The sequence below is a fragment of the Etheostoma cragini genome, chromosome 18 (genome assembly GCF_013103735.1).
Source record: "Etheostoma cragini isolate CJK2018 chromosome 18, CSU_Ecrag_1.0, whole genome shotgun sequence".
NCBI lineage: Eukaryota > Metazoa > Chordata > Actinopteri > Perciformes > Percidae > Etheostoma > Etheostoma cragini.
Genome location: NC_048424.1, coordinates 10,991,921 through 11,005,005, shown reverse-complemented (window position 1 = coordinate 11,005,005; position 13,085 = coordinate 10,991,921). Strand labels below are relative to the sequence as shown.

Below are 13,085 nucleotides of genomic sequence, written 5' to 3'. Positions count from 1 at the left end.
CTCCAAAAATTGGTAAAAGCAACAATAAGATGCAATGTTTACATTTCCTGTAAGTCACGCTCTGGCCAGCTTCACCATGTGAGATTAATGCCAGTTGACAATCTACTCAGCTCAAAAGTTCCCCTTAACAACAGAGCATTAGTCGACGCAGCCACACAGACCTAGATCTGCCAAGGTCTCATTGGCTGCCGGAGTCACGCGAGACCTGAGTGCAGGGCTGCCTCTCTGCTCTACTGGCTCTTTGACTCTGATAGCCTGTTGGTGCCACAGGCTACAAACGTCTACAGAGGCTACCATTGCAGTCAATCCTGAGAACTCGATGGAAGCAGCGAATATTGAGTAGCTTCTGTTACCTTGTACTCCAGAAAACTCAAAGCCTCTCTGAAAGTTGTGTCGACGATAAAGCAAAAGGTTACTGTGATAATTTATTTCCAACCCACACACATCCGTTCAGAAAGATACCTGGCCAAGGATCACCTCCATTTATGACAACACCTTACTGAACCTACCTACTGTAAACTTATCCTGCATTTGAGTTCATGTTCCCCTCCCTGGCGGCCAAAATGGTTGCAATTACATATCCCACAGTCATCACTGCATTCTCAGTACAAGAGATAACAAAAGGAGGTCCCAACAGAGGATGACTCCTATAGTGTTGCCATGCAGGTATTCTATTCTTTGCAAGAGAGAGCGTCTTAAACAATAACCTACTGTACCTGCTGCTTTAAAAATGGCCATAGTTTTGTTTCAACAATATTCCACACAAACACATTATTATCAGAGGGAGAATAGAGGGTTTGACTTTAACCTATCCTAAACTGATATACAGGAGTCTAATTCTACTTCAATACTGCACATATTTGCTGGAAAACATATTCTACTTGTGCTAAAAGCAAATAGACTTCAGATACACCACAGTCCCTGCACATCCAGTTATGACATACTCACATCTCTCCTTCCTACTAACACTTTAACAACAACATGAAAAACGTAAGTCCTGCAGCTATAGAATCAGGCTGCAGAGATACTGTACAACAGATAAAGTCGTAGTAGATTAAGTCAAGCTTTTCCTGTCTGAAAAGGGATTTTCATTTATAAGCAAGCTGAGTGATGGTGGGAAAGGCAAATGGACAGATTTTAATCTTGCATGAACTTGCATATACATATACTTATCTTCATCTGTTACCTTTGTATTTTTAGCCAGAAGATACATGGCCATCACATTGTGAATGACCGAGTGAACCCCAAATGCCACAGAGCAATATTAAAAGCTAGGTGAATACGGGGGAAATTGTATCATGCCAGGAAAGCAGAGCTTGTGTGCACTTACCGGCATCATATTGGCAGCTCTGGCAGGTCAAAACCAGGGGTGCATCGGCAAGTGGACTAACGGCTCATCCACTTATGTTAAATGGCACCACCGAAGAGTCCACCAAAACCCACCGTTGCTAGTTCTGGTCAATATGACAACCAAATGGGCCTCAGTCCTCTCTGTAAACCAAAACATGGAGTGTCATTTTCAGTGCTATAAAAATGAACACTGTACGGTAAAATAACACCTGTTATCAGCCTAAAGCGTTCATTTAAATGGCCCAGGCGTGGCTCTGTGCAGCTGCTGCTACAAACAAGCCGAGGGTTAGCCAGGCAGTTAAGTTAGCTCGCATAGCAACGCTGAAGCGACTCAAAACAAATGACATGCAATAACTTGATATTAAAAGCTAACACATTAAATACACTCACCAATGTCAGAGACAATTCATTGTTTCAGGGACTAAACATTAGCAACGATATTGTTGAAGGCACGTAGCTAACCGAACCAGCTGTCAGCCAGCCAGCTAACGAGCTCTGTCCTAAGGTGTTAACGTTAGCTGTTAGCTGGTTTCAGAGGCGGCTAAAGGACGGTGTGCAAGGCGATCTCTCCGCTCTCATCGGTCTTTTAGCTCACATTGACTGCATATTGGCACGAGCTGTCGATGTAGTGTTTTTCAAGAAAACAAAAACGAATAAATGTCCATCCAGATTGGCAAACTCGTTTTTTTACTGACGCAATGAATCATTAGCAGGCTAGCAGTGCTAGTTGACGAAAATACAAATAGCTGGAATCCAGTTGTTGACGGTGGGAAAGGCGGGGCTACACCGCAGCAGCGAGAGCGTCACATCAACGTAGAATGTCAAGAATGTAACGTCACCAGTCGGGATGGTTTGTCAGCTTTCTCCGACTGACACGACGTCGTGACCAACAAAATGAAACGGACGACTTATTGTATTAAAAGTAATTAAGCATGTATCTATGTTGGCCTATTGTGTCTAGCGGTGTTGTGTGATAGACAACGTTGATACCTACATATACTCTATGTATCCATTATCGGACACTTAGCAAGTCTGAACGCGATGGTTTTTACTTTACGTTATCTTATGATAACGTTAGTGCAGTCACTTCCCTTTTTTTTGTATTTCACTTAATAGGTGGAGGGTGGAAGAGCATGTACGAGAAAAAATAACAGTGGTATGATTAGAATTTGCGTGGGTTCCATAACGGATCGACACTATAAGCTGAAATCCCTTTTTATGCTTCACTAGAAAAACTATCAGCATTACTGTATGTTTTGTTTGTTTGTTTATGAATATGCACCACCCAAGCACAACAAGACATAAGGGCCTTAATGGTCCATGTTTTATTACAGCCTGCCTGAGGGCCCCCTTGTTAATGACATCAAGTCCTTCAAGTTAGTTTTTTATTTTGTGCTTATAGGTTGCATATTCCTATATTCATTATCCTATTGTCAACAGTAGTTAGTGGGACATTTAATGAACAACCTGTCAAATCAATATTGTTTTCTCAAACGTCTTGTGACAAAGCTTCTTGGATCAATGGAGGGCTGTTGTAATATTACCTAATATTTATAGCAAGCACCCATGTAATTCACAGGTAAAGTGCAGGAAGTCTCGCTCTAGGTAAAATACTTCTACTTCTACTTCCACTAAGTGCATGTGGTTGAATACAAAAACCTTGATATCTGATTTTCAAGGGGGTTTCAATCATAGACAATGTAAGGTTTCAACAAACTAAATTTAGCACAAGAAAAAAAAAATATACGCCTCTTTTGTCTCTTTCCAGTCAAACCACCTGTTACAGTTTTTGCCACTGAAATCAAAATGATCAAAACCTTACACTCAAGGAGCAAAACGTTGGCCCAGATGTGCACCACTATGAGCACAATGTCACCTTCACACTTTTTGCAAAACAATACACAGAGTGATTTGCAAAACACTAAACACACTTGTATACATTAGACACAGAAGTGTATCATGATGTCACTTCCCTTGCAATTCAAACTGTCAAGTTAACACCTATGAGCCGATCAGGTGGAGACACACCAATCAGGTTTAAGCACTGTTTTTTTACTGTAATTGTAACTTGTACTGGATACAGTATTTTGTGTGTCTTTTGTTTGCTGAGGCAACTGTGTTATGCACCCTACTGTAGTAGCATGAAAAAAGGGACATGTTTTGATGTGATTCTCCATGTTGACATGTTGACTGATTTGGGTATTTGGAGAGGAAAAAAATAGATTTTCCCCAGTCTGCAGCGTTGGTCTTGTGTAGTGTTTGGTTATTGGTTATTGTATGTGTGCACTTTCTCTGTGTGGCTCATTTACAGTTTTCTAGTTTTAGGTTAGCAACATCAGTGTGTAACTGGTCCAAACTGAATTGAGTCATATGAAACTTGTGCTTCATATGGTAACATTTTTTTTTTATGTAAATAGTTTTTGCAAGAGTGTTTCATTTTGGGTCTGAGATGTTCTGCTAATTGTGTGTGTGGTTGTGCTAATTGTGTGTTTGGAAAACCGGCCCCTGTTAAAATAGCAATAATAATAATAAATAAAAAAACAACAACTGTAATACAGGAAAGTAATTGCGGTATTCAGGATGTTAGGGTGATGACATGCCAACAGGTTGTGCTGTCGTCGTAGATTTAGAGTAAGTAAGATTTAAAAAAGCACTTAGTCTGAAAGATGATGTCATCTGCTCTGAATGCTGTGTGACAGCTTCTTCCAGACTGACGTGTACTGTTGATGACAGATGTTATAGTTTTGGGCACCTTCTTCATCATTTTAGCAAATTCACGATGACACAAGACTATTGAAACATAATGACAATCTGTATGAAGATAATGAACATGAGTGCAGCAGGATATTGTAAGGCTGAAATGACAGAGAGAATATTTTTTTATGTTTCCTGCTTCATTATTTTTAAATAAGTAATAAAAAAGAGTTAAAAGTCAGCTTATGTAGCCAATTGGTGCATGTTCCTCATGCACCGCAATAAAACAAAAAAACATTGATACTAGTGACATCAAGTGGCTCACTGAAAGAACTGACATTGTTATGAAAGTCAGTATGCATCTCGAGACTGTAAATTGAATATTTTGTTTTTGATGAGTACATATTGAAGACAAAACAAAAACCTGCCTACTCATTTTTTGTGTGTTCTCATAAGGAATTCTGTGTTTTTCCTCCAAACAGTTGTTCAGACATTTGTGTAGGTGCGGGCAGAATAACAAAGATGTATATAAGGAGCCATTGTCTCCTGTGGTTATTAAAGGTTTCAAGGCATGAACATTTCACTTTATAAGGTTTTTTAACATTTATATGCGTTCCCTCAGCCGGCCATTGGTCCACCAGTGGCTAGAAATGGCGATAGGTGTAAACCAAGCCCTGGGTATCCTGCTCGGCCTTTGAGAAAATGAAAGCTCAGATGGCCAATCTGGAATATTACCCCTTATGAGGTCATACGAGGCAAGGTTACCTCCCCTTTCTCTGTTTTGCCCGCCCAAAGAATTTGGCCCACCCATGAGAAAGAGAGAGACATCATGTCTTTCAAACGAGCAAAATGGCAGTTGGTCAAGGACACACCCTCCACCTTGCCCCCCCCCCCCCCCAATTCTGCACCAAGACTAAATTTTGTGAAAGAGACTTCAGATATGGTATTAAGGGACAACTAAGGTCTATATAAAAGCATCCAAACAGCACCATGTCATGGGATCTTCAAAGTTATTAATAGTAATGCAACCTTTAAGACTTTGTCAAAGATGGTCCCATTATTTGGAGCTTCTCAAAATCTTTTATTAATACCTTATACAAAAACAGATTGCACCCCAGTGCATCAGGTTATTATGACACAGAGATATCAAAGGTAAGCAGCTGTTTTCAATTGACCCCCCTAATATACACAGACAACAATACAAACAAAATTATTGTATTTCCCATTAAATACTGACTTATTAACGGTAAAACGGTACAATTACATGATTAGATATATTTTATACTGTTGCAGGATATGAAGTATATTTTCAGTTTTTAAGTTAGTCTTTAAGGTTTGAATTTAAATAAAAATATATAGTGTATATTCAAAAAGTAGTAATTCTCTCCTCACTGCACAACATGACATTAGATAGGATTAGGATGAATTATTAAAAAAATAATTGTGGAAAGGTCGAACTTTTTCAGCTTCGACCTTAAAAGAAAAATTGCCTTTTATTCCACTTTTCTCTTCACAACTGAACCACCAAGCAGCATAGGAATATAGGAATGTACTGTACAACATAAATCATTGACACAAAAATGTCAAGTCAGATAGAGAACTGATTTAAAATTACACTCAGTGAAGCGGGGTGACAATAAATAACCTGTCAACATAAAAGTAGACTGTTGCACCTTCAGGCTCTTGTACCTCTTTATTTGACCTTGCCGCGAGTCTTCAACTGAGAAAGAACTTTGTCGACCTGCAACCGAGCAAAACAAGAAACGTCCATTTATCAATTCAAGTTTAAATATATTTATTTTCTACAGAAAACAATGACATTTTAGTATTTTTACAATTGCAAAATTCACCAAAATGTTCAGTTTATAAATTAAACTATATGTTGTTTTAATAAATAAGACAATCATGGTGTGCTGCTAAAACGTTCTGTCATAAGAAAGCGTTTAGGAATATTTAAGATTTAGTTTGTTTTTGTTATTTCACTTTTGCCATTCTACATTTTGTCTACTTTATTTTATCGCCTGCTGGTGTTTCATGGTTCCTGTGTTGTTTTCATCTGCTGTTTTTTTTTTTTTTTTTTTAAACCGTGAAGCGCTTCGTAACCTTGATAAGAAAAGAAACATATAAATAAAGCTTGAAAATCACACACAAAAAAAGAGTCTACAATTCTTTTAGATGCACACTCCAGTCTCGTTATAAATGCAGCCATCCAAGACATCACTTACTGTGATGAACCAGTGAGACTGCGGTCCGTAGCGAAGCTGCGACTTGAAGTTCATGGTACTGGCTGGAGCCAGAGCGTGGAGGTGGAGGTGGGGAACTGATGAGAATGGAGGCATGTGAAACCCCATCCTGCACGGCGTCAACGTGGGTTGGAAAACAGACACATCAGCAAAAGGTTTCCATTGAAATGATTAAAAGCTACATTATTTCTGTGAAGCGAAGCAACACAGAAAATAATTTAAAAGTTGATCACAACACACAACTCTGGTAATATCAGGAGATTGATTTACCTAACATCATTCAGGTTGCTGACTTTGTTCTTCTCTAGTATACTCCTTCCCATTTTTTCCATCCGCTCCACTATCAACAAACAAATCACATCAATATGGTGCCGTCATATACAGCCTAAAACAGCGTACATAGGGGTATATTTGCTGGGTAAAATGATTACTCTTCTCACTCACGTCAGACCATAAGAGACAGTGTCCCAGGTACGCCTTTGGTTTTCATCAACCAATAAATGATATGAAGTGAAATAATAAGTGGATGGTCCTATTCACATTTTCAATGTGTTATCAAAGTTTATCTGTGTTTAAAGAGAAGAAGACTGCATACTGTAAGAGTTCAGGTTATTCCTGTTCCCCAGGACATAATCAGAGAGGATGTTTATTTATGTCAATAGGATATATGATTATAGTACAGCAATGACCTCTTCAGAGACAATGATTTTGCCTTTGTGTTTCCATTATCACACCAAAAATAAGAACACATTCTGGCTTCCTTGACATAGATTATCCAGTAAGCAAAAGTTCACTTAGAATTTCCTGTAGCCTAGTAATCAAATCAAAGACTGCTAAATTATCTGTCTCTATTGAACTTCTACCAATAGCCCATTGCTTGCTAACAATGGGTTAAATACTGTATGCCCATAGCGTTATCATTTCTGGCGTCATGAGCTGTCTACTAGCGGTGAGATTGGTTAGTTATGGTATCAGGGTAGCCAATCGGAGGCAGAGTAGGGCGGGTCGTGCCTTTGCTCACCTAGAGGCACGTCGTTCCCCTGAAGAGTTTTACAGTTGATGATATGCGTCCTGGAAACAACGAGGAAATGATGTGTGGCGCTAGGTTTTATGTCACGAAAACAAAGCAGCTCACCGTCCTGTACAGAGAGAGGCACACAGACAGACAGACAGAGGAAGTTGTAGAACTTATAAACATGAATTAAGTAATGAACAGTGGTGGCCTACTTACACTTAGCAGGATTTCTACGTCAGTTTGGTTGTTCGCTATTTGGCAGAAAGCACAGTCTTCGCTCCCAGAAGCGCCCGGAGTCCCCATTCGTGTAGTCTAGAAGTCTCGTAAGTGAGCTCATCACTATTTCAGTGAACAGAATAAAGTGTGGGTGTGTCTGCTATCAGGAGCCAGGACAGTCGGTAACTAGTCGCTGATCGACTCGGTCCATTGCTGCGTTCACGGGAACCGCGTAAATTCTAATGTCAAACTACTTACAGTTTTTGCCGTTTGCTTCGAAAGTATTACACAATTATCAAAACCTTACATTCAAGGAGAAAAACGTTGGCCCAGATGTGCACCACTATAAGCACAATGCCAGCCTCACACTTTTTGCAAAACAATACACAGAGTGATTTGCAAAAAAACTAAACACACTACACACTGTGTTAGACACAGAAGTATTTCATGATGTCACTTCCGTTTGAATTCCAAAGCACTGACACATGCTTGCTAAAAAAAAAAAAAAAAAAAAACTGACACGATTGCTTAACTGTAGACACACCAATCCTGTTTAGGCACTATAAAAATGCAGCAGGTAAGTCTATTATTTTCTGTAGTGTATTTTCAGTTTTTTTCTTGTTTGTTGTTTTTTTACTATAATTTTAACTTGTACTGGATACAGTATTGTATGTGTGTCTGTTGTTTACTGAGCTAACAGTGTTATGCACACTATTGTAGTAGCATGACAACAGGGACATGTTTTGTTAGATTTCCCTCGTTCTGCAGCATTGGTCTTGTGTAGTGTTTGGTTATTTCATATGTGCACTTTCTCTGTGTAGCTTATGTACAGTTCTCTAACCACTGAGAAGTAGACTTGCTAAAAGTGTTTTAGGTTAGCAACAGCAGTGTGGTTCAAACTGAATCAAGTCATTTGAAAGGTGTTTCATATGGTAACAAAGTGGTTTTTTTTTATTAGTGTATAGTTTTTGTAAGAGTGTTTTGCAAAGGGTCTGAGGTGTTCTGCTAATTGGGTGTGTGGTTGCACTACTTGTGTGTAATGTTTTGAAAAAAAAGGTCCCTATTTTCAAAATAGTGCATTAAGACATAAAAAAAACTGTAAAGTTATAAGCCTAATAGGCTATGTAGCATATCCGCAATAGAATGTCTAAAAACAACTACTTTATTGTATATTTCGGTAAGTTGTGTACTTACGTTATCCTAAATGTTTCCAACCATGTTCAAACCAAGATAAATCTGTAATTGTGTTCAACGAAATGGATTGGGTAAATTGGAGGACTCTGAATAGTGTCATATATATCCTTTTACCATTAACTAGTGTGTGTTGAATAATCCAATACATTTTTTCAGCTTGGTTGTTGCTCTGCAGGCAGCATAACTGATTGACATATGATGCCTTTGTGGTGAAAATGTGTATTACCAATAAAAGGGCCATTTGGGAAAATGTTGTCATGAACTTAAAAGAACTTAGCAGTGATACTTGAAATTCTAACCGCATGAGATGAAACAATCTTGTTTTTACGGGGGTCCTCAACAACATAGAAGTATAATACATTATATATTTAGAACATATTTCCTAACAAAGAAAGACAAAAAATACAAAACGTAGAAACACAAAACAAAGACGAATAACAACATTGAAGCACAAACGCACGTGATTAATTTTAAGCTCCCATTATGCATGTGCGCGCGCGCACACACACACGCATAATGGGAGCTTAAAATCAATCTTTCATAATATTCTTAGAGAAGATATAAATACATACAATATCAGTGATAGCAAACAATACAGTTAAGACATTTTTTCATAAAATAAGATTTAGTAGCCTACATTTACAGCTCTACTATACAACTTTATCATATTTCATTTATTTATAGTTTGTATAAATAATCAGAATTTACAAAGTAACCGGTAACTCAATTTATCAACCAAATCTGGAGTAGAAGTAAAAAGTAACCTCTCAGAAACATTTTTCTTTTTCTAACTTCTCAGAAAGAGAGTGGGAAATGTGTTTGAACAACTTCAAGGATGTCTTTTGTAACAACTATAAGCTCTTTAAAAAATAATTTCACTTAAAAGAAATATCTCAACAAACCCTTATACATGTGTCCATGGTGTTCGATTGAGTCAATCCATTGTTTTCTTAATATATCACTAAACATAAAAAGTATAAATACTTTCACACTTTGTCAATGAGCATTCATTCATACAAGCAAAGCCTACAACAAACAGTACATACACCTGTGTATAAGTGTGAACTGCTTGCTTCCCATTCAGACAGTAACATTTCAATGCTATGGCTTTCCTTTCAAAATAAATTGATTTATCACTTCACTTCAAAACACTTCATTTGTCCCCGGGAAGGCACTAAGTGTAGTTAAGTCCTGCTGCGTTATCTCATTTACTGTCCTGTTTCCAGATGAGGTTCTTGAGTGTTTAGAATGATGTCATTGATGTAGTGTTCCAACCTGGAGAAACAAGAAGCATCGTTTCCACGTGGCTCATTCTGGTTTAAAGACTCCTCTGAGATGACTAGTGGAGCATTATCCTTTAGATGCTTCTGGAGATAGGCTTCCTGTAAAGAGAAAGGGCAAACAAAATGCCCCGATACAAGAAGAAAGTCACTACATGCTGTGTTCCAGTATCAACATTTACATCTAATGTTGAGCCATTTGTCCCATTCACAGTAACTTGAAAGCAACAAAATAACCAGTAAGTGCACATTTCTAGATCACTATAGAAAACGGTAATAACACTGCGATGACTAATCTTAGTAGAAAAGAATATGTCAAAAAAGCAGTAAGGAAAAAGGAAGGTGGGATTTCTAGTCTTCAACACTCACAGTAACAAACCTAAGGGTCCCTGGAAGGAACTTATACTGCATGTGTTTGAAGATTTGGCTGGAGGGGGCGAGCACGTGCAGGTGGAGGTGATTCACCGAAGTGAAGGGAGGTTGGTGGAACCCAAGCCTGCGGAGGAGAACACATCAGTGTAGGGCTGATTATGAAAAATGATAATCACTATTATTTTGATCAATGTTGAGATCATGATTAATTATCATGATTATTCGTTGATTTTAACCTAAACAAATGTTATAGTCACATAGGCACATCCGTATTGTGCTACACTCCTCTTATGTTAAAGTGGGATGTTGTATATACATACAGCTGCAACACATGTATATGAAATATATTTAAAATAAATAGCCAAGGATATATATATTTTTAAAGTATTTCTGAGAAAGCTCCTTCCCTTGTTTTCAGCAAATAACAACCTTTGATTTTGGAGTGTGTATTCTCACTTTCTGGTAGTTTTTTAGCGTAACGGTGCATTATACATGGATCATTAACAATTCAACTTTTTCCATTACTTAAATTCAAAAGTTTGACAATTTAGGAAGGTCGCTAATTCGCTTTCTATTGGAGATAAGAAGACTGAAATCACTATGTTGATCTTCTCATCTAACTCTCCGCTGACTCATTTCCCAAAATGTTGAACTATTCCTTTACACTCTGTGTTTATTAAAGATCAAGAAAAACAGACAAACACACACAAACGCACCCGTCCCTAATCTACCTTATGTCCTCCATATCAGTAACCCCTTGTTCGTGGAGGACAGTTTTCCCCATTTCAGCCATCCTTTTAACTGTTGGATACAAGAAGATTCAATTATTTCTTTTTTAAGATCCGGCTAAATAAAAGTCATTGACAGCACGAGGTAGGTTGAACATCATATTATGAAACTGAAGCATTTAAAGAAGGAATACTAATAAGAGTGTTATTATATGTGTAGATGAGTATTTGTTTGTAGCAGCAGCAGTAGTAGCAGTGTTGTAGTAGTTTCAGCAGCAGTGCTAGCTCTAGTTTTACATAGCATCCTAATGGAGGTACAGTAGATATAAAGGCCTAAGTAGTAGTAGTAGTAGTAGTAGTAGTAGTAGTAGTAGTAAGAGTATTAGCAGCAGTAGTTGTAGGAACTGTAAGCAGTAGTGTTGTAAGTAACAAAAGCAGCTAAGTAAGTGGTTCCGTGGTATTTGTAGTACTTATACTAGTTTGTAGTTCTCCACTGTAACTGACCGAGGCCGATGTGTCCGCTGTGCAGAGACAGGCAGCTGTGTATGTGCTGTATGGGTACAACCAGGTAATGGTGAGGAGCAGCAGGGTAGATGTCTCTAAAACACACCAGCTCCTCGTTCTGTTGGAGGAAACACAGAGATCAGACTCACACATGTTGACCTTAGGCCAGTGAAATCAGTATTGCTATAACTCATGTGTCGGATATGCAATCTGTAACAGTTGTGTGTAGTAGGAAATTGTGGGTCTGTTGCCCATGTTTTCCTCTTACTGTGTGGGAAGAAGAGCGTAGCACATTTAGTCTCATTATTTACATTTTAGGATTTGTAAGGGTCATTGACAAGTTTAACTAGCCACGTGCCAAATAGATCTCACCTTTATTTTGTAGTCCACAGTACAAGTCCGTAATTGAAGATCACATTTTTATCTTAATGTACTCATGATCTTTATGTAGACTAGTCTTGTTTAACGCAATAAACAAAACACTATGTAAGCTACATAACTTAAAAAACTAAAATCCACGACCCAAAACACTGCATCCATTATAATAAAAGACACTAAAGGCTACAGTAAAATCAAGATATTAAACATTTTGTCAAACGTGAATGCATTCCTGCTAGCTAGGGTTTACGGTATTTAATGGCTTGGTTGTATTCAATAAGACCAACTAACACTTAGGTATAACCCACAATAACATTATAATGTATGCTAGGTGGGCTTCGACTCTGTTGGCCAACTTTGTTTAGAAGGAGCTTACCTTTTTAATGACTTGAGTTTCTTTGTCTTGGTCGTTGGATATCAAGCAGAAAATACAAGTTTCATAAATGTCATTACTTGCCATATTTCGGTATTGTCTCAGCTGTTTCCTCCTCAACTCGCTGCTGGTAAACCACATAGAGAAAGACCAGGCTCTGTGGTAAACGTATCTCTGATTGGCTGTACGCCTGTCAAAGATCGTCTATGTTTGCGAAGAGAGTTATTACTCAACCTTTTTTTTCTCTTCTCCTAAATCCTTACAACAAACACTGTAGGCACACAATCTGCATCTTTAACTGGCATTTCAAACATAGATATACAAGGTTTAAATTATGTTATAGAAGAAGTAATTAAATAAATATAAAATAAATGTAACAATCAGGATACTTTGACATGTAAGCTGACTACGGCATGCCTGGAAAATTGTTTACAATTTTTTTTTTAAAGAAGCGAAAATGGCTTAAACGGTAGGTCCACACAAATTTCCCTAGAATCAACAATATACGATTAAATTCAATATGAGATATGGACATTAAACTGTGGTGCCTAAAAATAGAGGAGTGACACCTCTTTGTTCATCTTCAGTGAAGACCAGCTGCCCTGAAAATGAACTAATGTGTCACCACATACAAGATAAAGATGGTTAAAGAATTATTATTATCCGGGCGTCACTCCACCTGTTTTCTTTTTTCTCTAGTTCTTGTTCCTTCTACTACATCAAGGTGTCTCATAAATT

General features: G+C 37.9%; 3 protein-coding genes across 3 annotated transcripts in view; all 3 read right to left on the bottom strand.

Moving 5' to 3' along the window:
- The window catches only part of ppp1r13bb (protein phosphatase 1, regulatory subunit 13Bb), a 28,738-nt gene extending 26,598 nt beyond the window's left edge, over positions 1–2,140 (bottom strand). Inside the window, exons 1-2 of the mRNA XM_034899776.1 lie at positions 1,741–2,140; positions 1,331–1,491 (exon numbers count right to left, since the gene is read on the bottom strand). Of these exons, the coding sequence (XP_034755667.1) occupies positions 1,331–1,339 (9 nt within the window). The 5' untranslated portion in view covers positions 1,340–1,491; positions 1,741–2,140. The remainder of the gene's footprint in view (positions 1–1,330; positions 1,492–1,740) is intronic.
- Positions 2,141–5,104: 2,964 nt separating this feature from the next.
- Positions 5,105–7,930, bottom strand: LOC117961249 (histidine triad nucleotide-binding protein 3-like). The gene is made up of 5 exons (XM_034899782.1): positions 7,519–7,930; positions 7,309–7,426; positions 6,558–6,627; positions 6,270–6,396; positions 5,105–5,785 (listed from the first exon to the last, which is right to left on the bottom strand). Exons 1-5 carry the CDS (start codon positions 7,603–7,605, stop codon positions 5,738–5,740), a joined length of 450 nt encoding a protein of 149 aa, XP_034755673.1. The 5' UTR covers positions 7,606–7,930; the 3' UTR covers positions 5,105–5,737.
- Positions 7,931–9,525: 1,595 nt separating this feature from the next.
- On the bottom strand, positions 9,526–12,503 carry LOC117961248 (histidine triad nucleotide-binding protein 3-like). Its single transcript, XM_034899781.1, is given in 6 exon segments — positions 9,526–9,991; positions 9,993–10,094; positions 10,362–10,488; positions 11,096–11,165; positions 11,597–11,714; positions 12,351–12,503. Coding segments are annotated over 6 exon segments (591 nt in total). The 5' UTR covers positions 12,489–12,503; the 3' UTR covers positions 9,526–9,955.
- Positions 12,504–13,085: the final 582 nt, after the last annotated feature.

Bases quoted from the DNA above. Each gene is read 5' to 3' on its own strand.
- LOC117961249 (XM_034899782.1), bottom strand. From the start codon at position 7,605: ATGGGGACTCCGGGCGCTTCTGGGAGCGAAGACTGTGCTTTCTGCCAA. The intron at 7,427-7,518 runs GTAAGTAGGCCA...CTCTCTGTACAG, and splicing joins ACGTAGAAATCCTGCTAAGT to GACGGTGAGCTGCTTTGTTT. The intron at 6,628-7,308 runs GTGAGCAAAGGC...GTTTGTTGATAG, and splicing joins GGGGAACGACGTGCCTCTAG to TGGAGCGGATGGAAAAAATG.